The 14,525-nt window shown below is 39.9% G+C and overlaps 1 protein-coding gene across 7 annotated transcripts in view; it reads left to right on the forward strand.

The window, feature by feature from the left end:
• ATP8A1 (ATPase phospholipid transporting 8A1) overlaps window positions 1-14,525 on the forward strand; it is a 232,689-nt gene that overhangs the window by 137,429 nt on the left and 80,735 nt on the right. For all 7 annotated transcript variants that reach the window (XM_058722721.1, XM_058722723.1, XM_058722720.1 and 4 more), the window contains one exon: window positions 1,926-1,990. In XM_058722721.1, coding sequence (XP_058578704.1) covers window positions 1,926-1,990 — 65 coding nt within the window. The remainder of the gene's footprint in view (window positions 1-1,925; window positions 1,991-14,525) is intronic.

Below are 14,525 nucleotides of genomic sequence, written 5' to 3' on the forward strand. Positions count from 1 at the left end.
GACAGCTAGAGGAAGACTGTAGGGTGGCAAAGAGTGATATGTGAGGAAAATAAGTGCTGCTGAGAACACTTGAGCGACGGAGCCATTATGACAGTTCCTATGAAGAGTGTGGAGGTGGCGTTTGGTAACATTTAACTTTTAGAGTCTTGGGCCATAATCTTTGGGGTCTTTTTCCTAGAATAAAGTAGGTGACATCCATTCATTTCATTCATACAGCAAATGTGCATTACACAGAAGGATTCAGTTTTCAATCAGGAGGTCAGGAAGAACTCATTGAGAGGATGACCTTTGAGAAATGACCTTAGAGAGGAAAGGGAGCTTGTCGTTGGATGATTAGGGAAAGCTATCTACTGTTCTAAAAAGAGCAGAAATGCAAAGCGGGGAGCAGGAGAGCAGGTCAGCCGCATGACAGGGCCTCCCAGATTGCTGTAAAGGCCTTGCACTTACTCCGAGTGAGATAGGAAGCCACTGGATGGTTCTGAGCAGAGGAAAGATGTGGACCGACTTTCCTGCAAGAACGGTCAGTCTGGCCACTAGGCTGGCTGAGAATGAGCTGGGAGGGAAGCAGGTGTGGAAGCAGGGAGACCAGTGAAGAGGCTGTTATATTAATCCAGGTGAGGCATGGTGGTTACTTGGACCTGGATGGTAAAGTGAAAGTGGTGAGTAATGGCTGGAATATGTATATATTTTAAAGGTAGAGCCCACAGGATTGACTAATTGATTAGATGTGAGGTATGAGAGAAAGAACGGACTGGAGCATAATTCTAAGGCATCGTAGCTGTTGTGACTGAAGGATTGAATTGCCATTAACCAAAATAAGGAAGACTGAGGGGAAGCAGGTTTTCTGGGAGGAGATCAAGAATCCAGTTTTGAGATATGTTAAGTTTGAGATGCCTGTTTTACACCTAAGTGTCCACTCTTACATAGGCACTGGGATATGAGAGTCTGGAGTTCAGGAAAGAGCTCTAAGTAGGAGATATGAGTTCCAGAATGGTCACTGTTTTGATGGTATTTAAAACCATTATATCTGGGCACCTGGGTGGCTCAGTCAGTTGAGTGTCTGACTCTTAATTTCGGCTCAGGTCATGATCTCACGGTTCGTGAGTTCAAGCCCCACATTAGGCTCTGCACTGACAGTGCAGTGCAGAGCCTACTTGGAATTCATTCTCTCTCTCTCTCTCTCTCTCTCTGTCTCTCCTCTGCTTGCGCTCTCTCTCTCTCTCTCAAAATAAAAAATAAACATTTAAAAATATATATATATCGAAAGAGATCACAAAAGGAGTAAGGTAGATGATACTATTTTAAATGTGATGGTAGTATTTTAAACACCAGCCAGCCGAGTTGCTTGTTTTTCTCCAGCCAAGTTCAACTGTACACAAGTGGGTTCTGAGTAGGCAGTGTCAGTTTAACCAGCAGGTGATTTTGCCCTGCTGCAAGTACAGCAAAGCGAGGAAAGGCAGGATGGTAGAGGATATGACGGTAGTCCAAGGGCAGGGGGACAGTGGTGGGATCCACGGTCCACAAGATAGCCAGACAGCCTTTAGCACCCTTCTCCAAAACAGCCATCTCCTCATGTTGGTCATCATGAAGGATGTTGCATGTAAGTGTGGTGCTTTTCAGGACATTGAAAGTCATTACCACGTTCTCTTCCCATACTTGTGTCTGAAGTCAGCTTTAACTTACCAAATATTATCCTTGTAGCCCTCCTATAACAAGCAAGAGCATTTCTTTTTTAACTTCTGCAAACCTGGAAAACAACTATCACCGGTCCTAATAAAATAGATAAAGCTTTAGTTTTATCTAATGAAATAGATTAAAAGTAAATAAAATTTGATATTTTTACAGTATTATCACTTTAACATCTTCGCCACTGCTCTTTAGAGAAATGAATTATATCAATTAATCTACTCTATGTTTGGACATAGGACACTCCTGCAAACTTTTGAGGAAGAACATGGGAATGATTGTTATAAATGAAGGCTCTCTTGATGTAAGTAAAATTATCTTTTAAAAAAATGCCTTTAATAACTTAACCATCTTGTTATATTTTATTTTATATTCAAATAGCTGTAAAAATATTTGATCTTCCTTAGGTTAAAAGAGATTTATTACTCTTGCTCTGCTGTAACGTAATGCATATTGTTTTGAACCACATTGTTGTAAATAGATCCCAGCTTTATGTCCGTGACCGCTAAAAGAAGTTGCTAAATGATTTGCTTGATGGTGTGAGACAAAACTTTTTCTGCTTTGCAGAAGCATTATGTCAGGAGGTTACTGATTGACTGCAATTTGATCATGTCTACCTGGGAATTTTGTATGTTAAACATTTAATATCTTCTTTAGATTCCAGTGTTAATGTGTATTTTGCTTCTCTTAAAAAAAATTATCTGTGAAACCTATTGGACAGCATGAAAATCACCATTCCTAAAAGGAAAGCCACGTTGTTTTTTTTAATGTCCTGACTTCTGGGCTGAAATATTAATTCCTTTTTTCATGGCTGTGATCACACAAAGTTATATTTGGGAAAGAGGGAAAGATTTGTGAGGTGTACCGTGTAAAATAGAAGTTAACCCAAAAAAAAATTTTTTTTAAATATGCAGGTCAAATGACCCGTTAAGAATTTTAAAGTAAAAAGGTGACTGTTTGTAACTTAAGGTGGAAGACAGAACAGGGGAGGTGACTATACAACTGCTTGAAATAGACATTGTGACGCAAAGGGCAGAGAAAACCTGATAATTAAGGACGTGGGTGAAGCCGAGAGGCCAGGTATGTACAAAGGATGGTGAAGAGGCAGACATTTAGCAGAAGTCAGGTGGCAAAGAGAAATTACAGGTCAGAAGTATTTGACTTCCGATTTTTAAATTGGAATGACGATCTCTTCATTATTTGTCCTCAAGACAATCCTTGGGATCCTTTTCCCTTTCTTGTGAAACCTTTGAGAAACTTGTAGCCTAAGGAATAATACTTGATTTTGAAACCATGAAAGTTGGTCACATCTTTATTAATAAGCATATTGTGTGAACTACGCTTTAATCCTAAAAACACAACCAAAAAAAACAAAAAACAAAAAAAACACCTAGCCTGTGGTTAGAAGAATGTCCTTTTTATTTATTCATTCAGCAGGCCTCTGCTAGGCTCCGAGGACACACTGCTGGGTAAGCACTCAGCGGACTCTGCCACTTAGGGCTCACAGTTGTCTCTGTTCCCCACCCGTCATATTATTAATTTTGGGTTTATTCAAGTTACAGTGTTATGAAAAACCAGAACTAAGGTAGCCATACCCTTCAAAAGCTTACAGACAATAAGGGAAGTAAAATGCATATAAGTAACAGTACCAAACAGATGCACAGATAAGGTGGATATATTGCTATGACACAATTGTGAGGCTTGGAAGTGTTTATAAAGTAAGCGACCGTGAGTTAGATGGAGATGAGTGGTTTAGTAATGGAGGAATCCTTGAAGCAGAAAGTTAATACATGTAAGTTCAAGGTACATTTGGGGGCATAAAAGAGGAACACTGAACTTAAAAGGTTGTAATTGTCTAAAGTATTTTGTTTGAATAAATGCAGATACATAAGGTAAAATCCAGGTTACAGAAAGGGACAAGTACAAGCGTTAAAAACTGAGTCTCCCATCCTTACCCCCACGCTACCCAGTTTATCTCCCTAGGAACAACCACTGGTTCCAGTTTCCAAGTGTTCATCCCAAGATATTCTGCCATGTCTGAGGGATATTTGTGTATATCTATGTGCACGTGCTTTGTTATTGAACACAAATTACAGCACACTATCCATGCTACTTTTTGCTTTTGTCACTTAATATTATCTTAGCAGTTGTTCTCCAATAATGTGTGTGAAGCTACCTAATTCTTTTTAAATGGTGACACAGTATTCATAAGGAAACTGCAAAGAAATGACAGTGGGGGGTGACTGTCATTAAAACTGGAAAGATAGTCTCAGGTCAACTGTGGAAAGCTGGGCCAGGTTTGAGAACTTGCCTCCACAGGCAAGGGAAGCAACTTCATTAGCCCTTTAAGAGATGTATGATGTGTTGAAGCAACCGACCATAGACAAGTGTGGAAGGCTGGAGAGTCATGGGGTGCAGGCAGCAGGCCAGGAGAAGAGTTAGGTAAGAGGGGATGGGGGTGCCGTTGCCATCCATGTTATGGGAGAGAAATTCAGGGAGACTTCTCCCATGTGGTCCCTGGAGAAAGAGGAAGCCATTAAGAGTGGCTCCAGAACTGGGCCATGGTTGTTCACAACATTACAAGAGCCTCCATGGAAGCATTTTCCTAGTCCCTGTAGACGTGTAGGCCTTTGTCAGCAACATGGGTTACAGGTAGTAGATGGTTTTTCTGACACTTGAAAGAAGTCAGAGGTGAGACCTCTGACGTCAAAGCAAAAGCATGTCAAGCCATGCTTGACCTGTCACATGATCCTTTTTGTCTGGATGTAAGCTTTCATCTTACGTAGCTTACGACAGCAACGCTTCTTGTTTTCATCTCTTTCATAATTTTTCTCCAACTGGGATGAGCACGTTCTTTTTGTGTTGCGGGTATCGAGTGATAGAACTAGTAATCTCAAGAATAAAAAAGTAAAGGGAAATACCGAAGATAGTCAGCGTGCTGCATCATGTATTGTTAAGCCAATGGCATTTACTTGCATTTTGGAGTTTTCAGAGTGGTAACTCCTAAGACATAACTGCCTCAAGGGGTTCCTGCACTCCCTATTTCTACTGGACCAAACATAGCTAGGACTCTCAAGGGAATACTCAATTTCAGGAAAGCAGGTCCGTGTCTATGTATTTTGGTTTGCCGGCCTCTCTCAATGCCCAGCAGACTGCCTACCCCATAAGTACTCCATAAACACTTGAGAATTAAGTCACAGAGTAATTTTCAATTAAGGGTTTCCCTTTAAAAAATATATATTGTGTATCAGTTTTAAATTTGGCAGTAATCGATCTTACCTGGTATTTTTAAAGTAAAGTAGTTAGAAAGGTTCTTAGCAATTCAAGTGACAGTGTAGTGTGGAAGATCATAGGCAAACCCTGGCTGACGGATTAGCACTCATTTATCCAGCTCTGGACCGCCATGCATTCTCTCCCTGCTGGCGGGGGCAGGCTGTTCTCCCAGGGAGTTAAGTGGTGACTTTACAAATCTGGCCGTTTGGGGTCAGACCCTCTCTGGTGCACTCATTTGCTTCTCAGCAGGAAAGGACACATCACTTTGCATAGCCCCTTCAGGTCTTGTGTCATAAAATCCACAGCTGAGATTTCAAGGAAATCATGAGATGTGCTAGAACGCCTGCAGATAAATCATTATTTATTTTCCATTGTCACGGAAAAGAAAAGCATCCTGTGTGTTCACGTTGTACTGATGAGGATACACTATGGGATTCCCATTCCATCAGCACAAACAAATAATTAACATTTAAGCAATAAACTTAGTAGGAACGTAATGTCTCAGGAAATAATACAACAGTAAATAGATTGTGGATATATGTTTCATCAAGTGGCAATTTTAACAAACGCACTTAAATTATTCCATTAAATGTTACAGTTCTGCCCTATTCTGAATGTGGGACCCTGGGCAGATTGAAATTAGGTAACTGCTCTGAGCCAATTTTGCTGCCTGCAAAGCAAGGATAATGTTACCGTTGGCACAGGACTGCCATGATTAGTACAGGGCATGGCACGTACAAGAAAGAGATATTATAAAATTTTGTAGAAAAATATTATTTCGGTAGCCTGCAAGTTGTTTTGCATAATGACCATTTTTATTATGAAAGATACATTATTCCCCCATCTTTTCATTTTTTTCCTAAGCAAGATATAAATGTGGATCTTCTTTTGCAGAAGTGATACCTAGTGCTATGAACTGTGCAAATTTTATACCAAGATACTCCTAATACTGTTAATATTTTAAAGTTGAATCTTCTTTTTCAACTTGTATAAGTAAACTATTATATTTGAGGCTCTTGAGTTTCCAAATAGAAAAGACTTTTTCCTGGCAATCACAGTAAAGGAATTTTTTTGTCTTCCCATAATCTAGCGCATGTCCAAAAAAAAAAAAAAGTTATTTGGATTTCTAATTTTCTCATTTTGAGTTTCAGTACAGTTATCTGTGTTGAAAAATTAATGGCCATTCAGCATTTTTAAAACCTTTAAGTAAATATATAAAACCAAACCACAGTTGAAAATACAGAATGAAAGTCTTGCTCCACAGATCTGATAGGGAAATCTGGCGGGCTTTTCTGCATCTGCCCATCCCTGGCTTCCTTCATGGCAAGAGTGGTTTCCACTGCCAGCAGCTGCCCGGAGCACAGCCGGGTGCTTGCACCCAGTTACCTACCAAGCTACCATTTAACATTGACAGTGTCAGCAAAAGAGTTTGTTAGGAACCTTGATCATGTTTTTCTCTTAGTTTAGAAAGTAAGAATTTCATGGGTCCACGCCATTAAGAATCCTCTGAAGTTGGGGGCTCCTGGGTGGCTCAGTCGGTTGGGCAACTGACTTCAGCTCAGGTCATGATCTCACAGCTCGTGAGTTCAAGCCCTGGGTCAGGCTCTGTGCTGACAGCTGGGAGCCTGGATCCTACTTCGGATTCTTTGTCCCTCTCTCTGTCCCTCACCTGCTCACACACTGTTTCTCTCTGTCTCAAAAATAAACTTAAAAAAAAATTTTTTTCTAAAGAATCCTCTTAAAGTTGATCAAAATCTATTAGATATTTGTAATAAATTGACCATTTAGGTAATATAATTATATAATTTTTTACTGTGCTACTTTGAATCACTTTATTAGAAGTTCTGACTGTTTTCGTGGTATCAGACATTTCTTTAAGGGTCTGCAAAGGCAGGAATTTCAAATTCCTGGCGTGAAGGGTATATTGTACTTCTTCTGTAATTCCTTAGCAATGCCCAGGAAATATGGACCATTATCATAACCATGATTATTATTATTTCTTTTAGCATGATTATTCCCGGGGCTGGGGGGGTGGGGGGGGGGGCGGACATCCCACTTCTCAGAAACCCCTTCCACTTAATGACCTAGCTTGAAGGGATTCTTCTAGCATCGCTTTTATATCTTTAATTTGTCATGATTTGTTCAAAGTCTGTCTGCTAAAACTGGAAATGTCTAAAAATGTGAGCTAAGAACTAGGGAATCTCAATTTGTCTTTAGCTCCCAGTATCTAATTAAGGCCTTTCAAATTGTACAAAAAGCTGTCTACATCCAGATTCCACTGTTCTCATCTGTCAAGTCTAGGGTGAATGGGAGGGACCATAATTTCTTAAGCCATTAACTCTCTAGGTGCCAGAACAATCTTTCTGAGTCTCACATAATATACCCTTAACCTTGATCTCTCCTTCTTATAGCATTTCTTTTACATGGACAGTTGTTGGATGTGTCCTGGGAGGTAGGGCTGGATCGTAAATCCATTTTCCTTTCTACTGTCTGGCTTCCCTAGGAAACAAAAAAGAGCAGAGGAGAAAATTATTTACTATATATTTATTGAATTAACAGGAATGATGGTTAAATATGTATGTAGAGAGCTTGGAGAAATAATTTCCTGCACTCATAGTCAAAAGGCTTCCAGTGTTTTCCAGTTGAACTCCTGAGAATCCCTGCCTACCTGTCCTGGAGATCACCTGGGCAGTTTTTCTAGGTAGTCTATGCTGCTGTAGACATTCACATTCAGCCTGATGAGGAGTCAGCACCAAATATATGGGAGGTAGTGAATGGATCCCAAAGGAAAATGCAGCTTTCTGACTTTTTGTGAAAAGAGAACACTGCTACCCCTGCGGGATAGTTCTAGTCCTAAGAAAAAAGCTAGCTTAGGTTTATGAAGCTTATTTTTTGTACTAGGTACTGGAATAAGGACTTTATAGGAACAATCACACTTAAACTTGACAACGTTAGTAGGCAGATACCATTATGCCCATTCTAAAAGTTCACCTTGACCTCCAGTGCTAATCAGCATTTGAGGATGTATCAAAGTACTTGGATTCCGGAGTCTAAGCAAATAGATTTTTCTGGGCTTCAGATGCCAGCTACTCTTACAAAACAAAAATAGTAATAATATCCATCTATGGGGTACATTGTGCGGATTAAATAAAACAGTACCTTTTAAATACTTGTAAACAGCAACCAAGATTTGGTAAGCACTTAAAAATATGGACCATTATCATAACCATAATAATTATTATTTCTTTTAGCATGATTATTCCCGGGGCGTGGAGGGGGAGGGGCATCTTCTTGCCAGCTGCTCTAAGAGGTGATTTGATTTGATTTGATTTTAAAATATTTTATTTATTTTTGAGAGAAAGAGCAGGGGAGAGGTGGAGAGGGAGAGAGAATTCCAAGCAGGCCTTGTGTTGTCAGCTCTGAGCCCCACTCAGGGCTTGATCTCACCAACCATGAGACATGACCTGAGCCAAAATCAAGAGTCAAACATTTAACCAACTGAACCACCCAGGTGCCCCCCTACCCAGCCCCTTAAGAGGTGATTTTAAACAGCCGTCCTTCTCACTACTTAAACGTCTCTCCTTAATTTGAACATATGACTCCCAGGTTTGATTATGGATATCAGTGTTTTTCCTCACTGATATATTATTGTACAGAAAATGAATTGTTAACCACATTTGGTATTAACAAGCCTAAGAATATATATTTTTCAACACCTTGGTAAAATAAAGCCCTTTCTGGGATTGCCTTTTTTTCTTTTTTTTCCTAGCTGAATTTGATTTTCTAACACCGTGTAAGCCTCAAGTATAACTTACAGGACATTCATGACATAAATGGTGAGGTTGTCATCTGTATCCTTTTAAGCTCGACTTCTATGTATTACGCAGACAAACCTCACTGTTTGGGGAACTAGCCACTGTTGAATGGCCTCTGAAAGCAATCCAGAATAAGCAAGTTACTGACTTGACTCCAGAAAAGGAGGGGGGACCAAAGAGAATTGGGGCTACTTCAGGTTTTGTCTTGATGTGTCCCATGAGTCCAGTACAATACATTTTGTGTTGCTTTGAAAACCAGTTTAGGCAGCTTTTAAACCACACTGAGTTTTCCTCCACTGCCAGCATGGCGGCGTTAGTATTGGGAATTTTCTTTCACCATTAGCAAAGCTGTTTCAGCTTTTGGGCCTGAAAATTTTAAGATCTTAGTTTAACTTTCAAGGTGTTAATATATCCCTATCAGAAGCAAAGTTACGTTTTTATAGCGTCCCATTGCAGGATGATTGTTGAAATAGTGTCTGACACACTGCTTCCTCCAAATAGCTCTCAGCCAAGAAAGTCAACTTTGTTACTTTTGAAAGAAATGAGTTAGTAAAAAATGTAAACATTAAAAAAAATGAAAAGAGCATATGAACAAATAATCTGTTCTCTTTTCCTCTGATTGAAGATGGTGCCTGCCACAAGCCAAAGTGTGTGGTTGAAAAAGTTCCATCAAACACATTGTTTGGTCTCATAAAAATTAAATGTGTCCCCTTTCCTTAAACAGAACTCCATAATCTTGGCTGCTGTGCAGAATCCTCAGTGAAATCGTTCACAAATTCATAGTATTTCTGTCTTGACAAATTCTTCCTACCCACAAGCCTGAATATGCTTTATCTCTCTCCCTTTCTCTTTCTCTCTCTCTTTTCTTTTGGCTGAACATCTGAACTCCTCCAAGAGTTCCCTGAGTCCTAGAATTACAGATAAATGCTTTCTAACCGTTGTGTCCCTGCCACTCTCCCCACAGCTTGTTGACATTTTTGAGGGTAGCAGGCCATGCCCTGTGACTTTTTTTGCATCTCCACCCCCCATTTCTTTTGATGAGTCAGCACAACCATGCAATTGATAGGTTAGAGGAAACCTACTATGTGCCAGCTGTATCTGCCTACATTAACTCTGCTGCTCTGTGCTGGCAGAATTCGTCTCACATACAGAGACTTTGGAGTTCACACAGCTAGCAAGTGCAGAATCCAGCACTTCTACCTAGATCGCTCTAAGTCCAAAACCATTTTTTTTCTTTTTCTTTTTTTAAATTTTTAATGTTTTTATTCATTTTTGAGAGAGACCATGAGCGAGGGAGGGGCAGAGAGAGACAGAGACACAGAATCCAAAGCAGGCTCCAGACTCTGAGCTGTCAGCACAGAACCTGACACAGGGCTCGAACTCGTGAACCCTGAGATCAAGACCTGAGCCTAAGTGGGCTGCTTAACCGAGCCACCTTGGCACCCCTTTTCCTTTTGTTTTTAAATAACCATACCTTCTCCAGTGGCAGCGGAGACAGTCACAGGAGGAAGCATTCTGGGAGGCATCCCCCACGTTTTCTGCCTTGTCCCTCTACTTTGTTCCTACCTCCTTTCCCACTCACCACTAGGACTACAAAGCAGCTGAAAGACAGATGCTCTTCTGGAAAACTGTGGCATTTGGGCATCTCGTATTTATGGAACTCGGGAAAGACTACGTTTCATTGTACTCACACAATGACTGTGTGGAAGACTTTATTGAATGTACCTATGAAATAATGGAAACGGTATGGATTTGGGGTTTGCACTGAGAATATACAGCAGATAATGATTCTTCTGCATTCCTACATTAATTAATTCAAATCATTAGGAAAATGGACCCAACATTAGCTTTCTTTGTGGTTCTTTCTTTGTGGGGGTAACAATTTCTCACAGGCTTCCTGGTTGTTAACTTTCTCCAAACCATTGATTTGGTAATTTGCATATTTCCCAAAAAAAAAAAAAGGCAGCTGTATGTTCTGAGCATCCTCTTCCTGGCTGAATCGAAGACAGTATGAGAGACTGGATGTCTGCCGACCGAGTTCCTCTGGAATTCTTCCTTCTGTGTTTAAGTCACTGCCGCCACCAGAGAATATTTAATACCAAGCTCAAAATAAGTGTTTAGGAGGCTTTCAGTGGTGGTTTAAAATAATTACCATGAGAACTTGGGTAAAAGCCTTTATCCACAAAACTATTTAAATGATATAATTATATCCCCTACCTCACTCTTCCTTCCTTTCTCTGGATTTGTTTCTCTTTGCTGCGTGCCCATACCCCAACACTGAACCGTAGCCTCAGACCCAAATTCGACACTTCTCTGCCTCTCTCTCTCTAGCATACCCCAAGTGAGACTAGATGCCTCATAAGGAGTTATTTGCCTGATGGAACCGATCATAATCCCACATCCCAAACCTCTGCCCAGGGGCCAAGAGCAATTTATCCAGCGCCACAGTGTCCTCTTCTTACCTTCCATTTTGTGACCCCTAACCTTTCTGATGACATGACCCTGCTGGGAGATCGGACTGTTTCCTCAGTTACAGTGTTTTATATGTATTCCCACCGTGGAAAACCCGTACCTGTGTATCAGCAAAGCATGGGAATTTTTTGTGTGTCTCTTTCCCCTCTTCATTATAGTTAGCAATATGTATTGATTAAATGCATTCCCTTGGCTGCTTTCCACTAAGCGGTTTTGGAGGACCTCTTTGACCATATGTTTTTAATGATTTCACCTTCTGTCTGCCCTTATCCACTTTGGAAAAATTACTCTACATTAGTTTGGTTCTATTCAAATACGTTTTTTTAGGGTTATGTTCTCATATAGTCTGGGAGTTTAAAAACACCAAAGCTTTTTAGTCAAAAACTATGTCCAAGAATGCTGGTGATTCTACTGGAATGAATACTAAATGGACCAATTATATATAAATGTAGTTTCTCTCTACTCTCAGGCATACATTCTTTACAACTTACTGCTGCCAGCAGTAGCCAGTGGAATAGTGGATATATGTGTTGTACAGGCGTATATGGAAGGTCCAGTGTTCCACTGAATCAATAACACATTGTCGAAAAATAAGTAACACCCAGTGGTTTATCCATGTTGCTATTATGGGAGTCATAACTCACTCTTTAAGAACTTGCTAACATTGTCCATACTTGATATGGTCATAATGTATTATTAAGAATGTTCTTGGAATGTTCTGTTAATTTGTAATTTGAGGGTGTGAACATTTGGAAAGTGTAAAAGTAGAGAAAGAATGAAATGTTATTTGACCATAAATTTGTAAATACCTCATGGCTTAAATGATGATGAGGTGAGGCCACAAACCACAAAAACAGCTAATAAAGTATGTGTTAGTTTAAGATTCTTATATATATATTCTCTTATTTGACATTTTAAATTAACTTCTAATAGGTTTTAAAAGGTAGACCTTTAGCAAGTTAAAGTAAGGTTTTTTTCACCCCCCCCCAGGAGATATTTGTTTTTCTGCTATTAAAAAACAAAACATATCTATAAAATTAAGTTATGGTGTTATATCTCAAGAACATGCCAGCAAAGCAAGGCCTCTGTGGGTTTTTTTTTCCTTTTACAAAAAATATATGTATTTATTGGGGGGGGGGATGAGAGGGGGAGGGGTAAGAGTGAGAATCCAAAGCAGGTTCCACGCTATCAGTGCAGAGCCCAATGGAGGGCTCAATCTCATGAACCATGAGATCATGATGGTAGCCAAAATCAAGAGTTAGACGCTTAACCAACTGAGCCACCCAGGCGCCCCAGCCTGTGTGTTTTCTTTATCATTAGCTATTTTAAACCTAGTATTTATGAATCACATTTGCATGTTTAGTGTTATTGCATGTAACTTTACATATATATAATTTTGCATTCTTTATGGGAGCTTAAAGTCTAACATATATATTGATGTGGGCATCTATACACACACACACACACACACACACACAGAAAAACGCCAAGTCAGTTTATAACTTTCAAGTTATTTTCCACTCAAGAGTTCTATCAGATTGGGACAAACTAATTTGTTAAAGAAAAACGATCTAGTTTAGTTATAGAAATAGTCATCTTCCGGGGCACCTGGTGGCTCAGTCGGTTAAGCGGCCGACTTCAGCTCACGTCATGATCTCGTGGTCTGTGAGTTCGAACCCCGCGTCGGGCTCTGTGCTGACAGCTCAGAGCCTGGAGCCTGTTTCAGATTCTGTGTCTCCCTCTCTCTCTGACCCTCCCCCGTTCATGCTCTGTCTGTCTCTGTCTCAAAAATAAATAAATGTTTAAAAATAAATAAATAAATAAATAAATAGTCATCTTCCTGCCATATAGCAAGAGCCATATGCTGTATGTGAAGAAGTAATGCTAACTTTTCTAGAGTTGAGGGCAAGACAGATTTCCAGATACTTTTCATGTGGCAGAAGTGGCTGGTAGAGTTGAATGTTAAGTGGATTGAAATAAATTGCCAGTGGAAAATTTCAAAAGGAAACTTACAATTCTCCTCATGATACCACTTGTACTAATATTGTACAGTATTTGACACTTTGAGAATCCTTCTTTATCAGATGTTGGTACCTCCATTAAACCTAATGTCAGAGGAAGGGAAAGAACTAGTCTTTTTGGATGTCAGCTATGAGCCAAGCACTGGGTTGGGTGCTTGACTCACAATTAAAAGAGCTATTTTGTCCCTACCATAACCCTACAAAACAGATATTAACCCAATCTCATGAATGAGAAAAGTTTGATTCCAAGAAGTAAAATAACCTACGAATAAAGATATCCATAAAGGGCAGAACAGTGCCATTCTGATACCATATTATTGCCTTCTAGCTTCTGGAATGTTAGTTCTTTACAACGTGGCTTCGTGATCTTGCTTCAGATGTGATCAGTGCCCAGAAGTATCTTGTGAACCCTCATGGCCACCCTTGACTTTCTGACAAAAAGAGTCCGCTTTTTTATAGCTGTGCATTTGCACATTGTATACTGATGCCTGCTTTCTCTGCATCAGTTGGTGACTTTGCACATCAGCTGACAAGTTTACAGTGGCCCAGCTTCCAGCAAATTATCTTGTTTTAGCAGAGTCGCCATCCTTGTTCAGCAAGATCCCTGCAGGTGTTTTCCTGTAGCGTTGGGTTGCATTTTGCCCTTTTTATGGGAAGCAAGTGAAAACAGAAACCTGTGGTGTTTCCACTAAACCAAGAAGTACAAGCTTCATAAACTTCAGTCCATCTGACAAGGGTGAGAGTTGTGTGTCTCCCAAGTGTGATTCATCATTAGCCCCAATCGTATGCTTATTTCACTTAACCAGTGATGAACTCATGAAGGAAAAGAATAAATCCAAGAACAATGAAATACATTGTTAAATACTGTGTCTGAAAGTCAACGTGTAATTCAGAATGTTGATATATCATTTTTTCCTTTCTGGGAATAGAATTCTCCTTAAAACATAAGTTTATCATTTGATCTGCACATACTTTAACAGATTGCCAGGAAGAAATATAAATGCCAAGTGTCTGTAGTCACCCAAACACCAACATATACTTTGTGATAAATAAATATACCTCTTTCCTTTAGCTTTTGCCATTCTGGCTTGGCCTTGCTGATGATACCCTCTGGGAGGTAGATGAGTGATGAAACATCACTTATTGTCCCTGTAAGTAACCGTGGTCCTGGAGCACAGTGTGGAAGTCACCACCATGAGGCCTGGCATATTGGAACATTTATCTGTAATCTTTACCTCATCTCTGCTAGTGAGATTTG

This window comes from Neofelis nebulosa, chromosome 3 (genome assembly GCF_028018385.1).
Source record: "Neofelis nebulosa isolate mNeoNeb1 chromosome 3, mNeoNeb1.pri, whole genome shotgun sequence".
NCBI classification, from domain to species: Eukaryota; Metazoa; Chordata; class Mammalia; order Carnivora; family Felidae; genus Neofelis; species Neofelis nebulosa.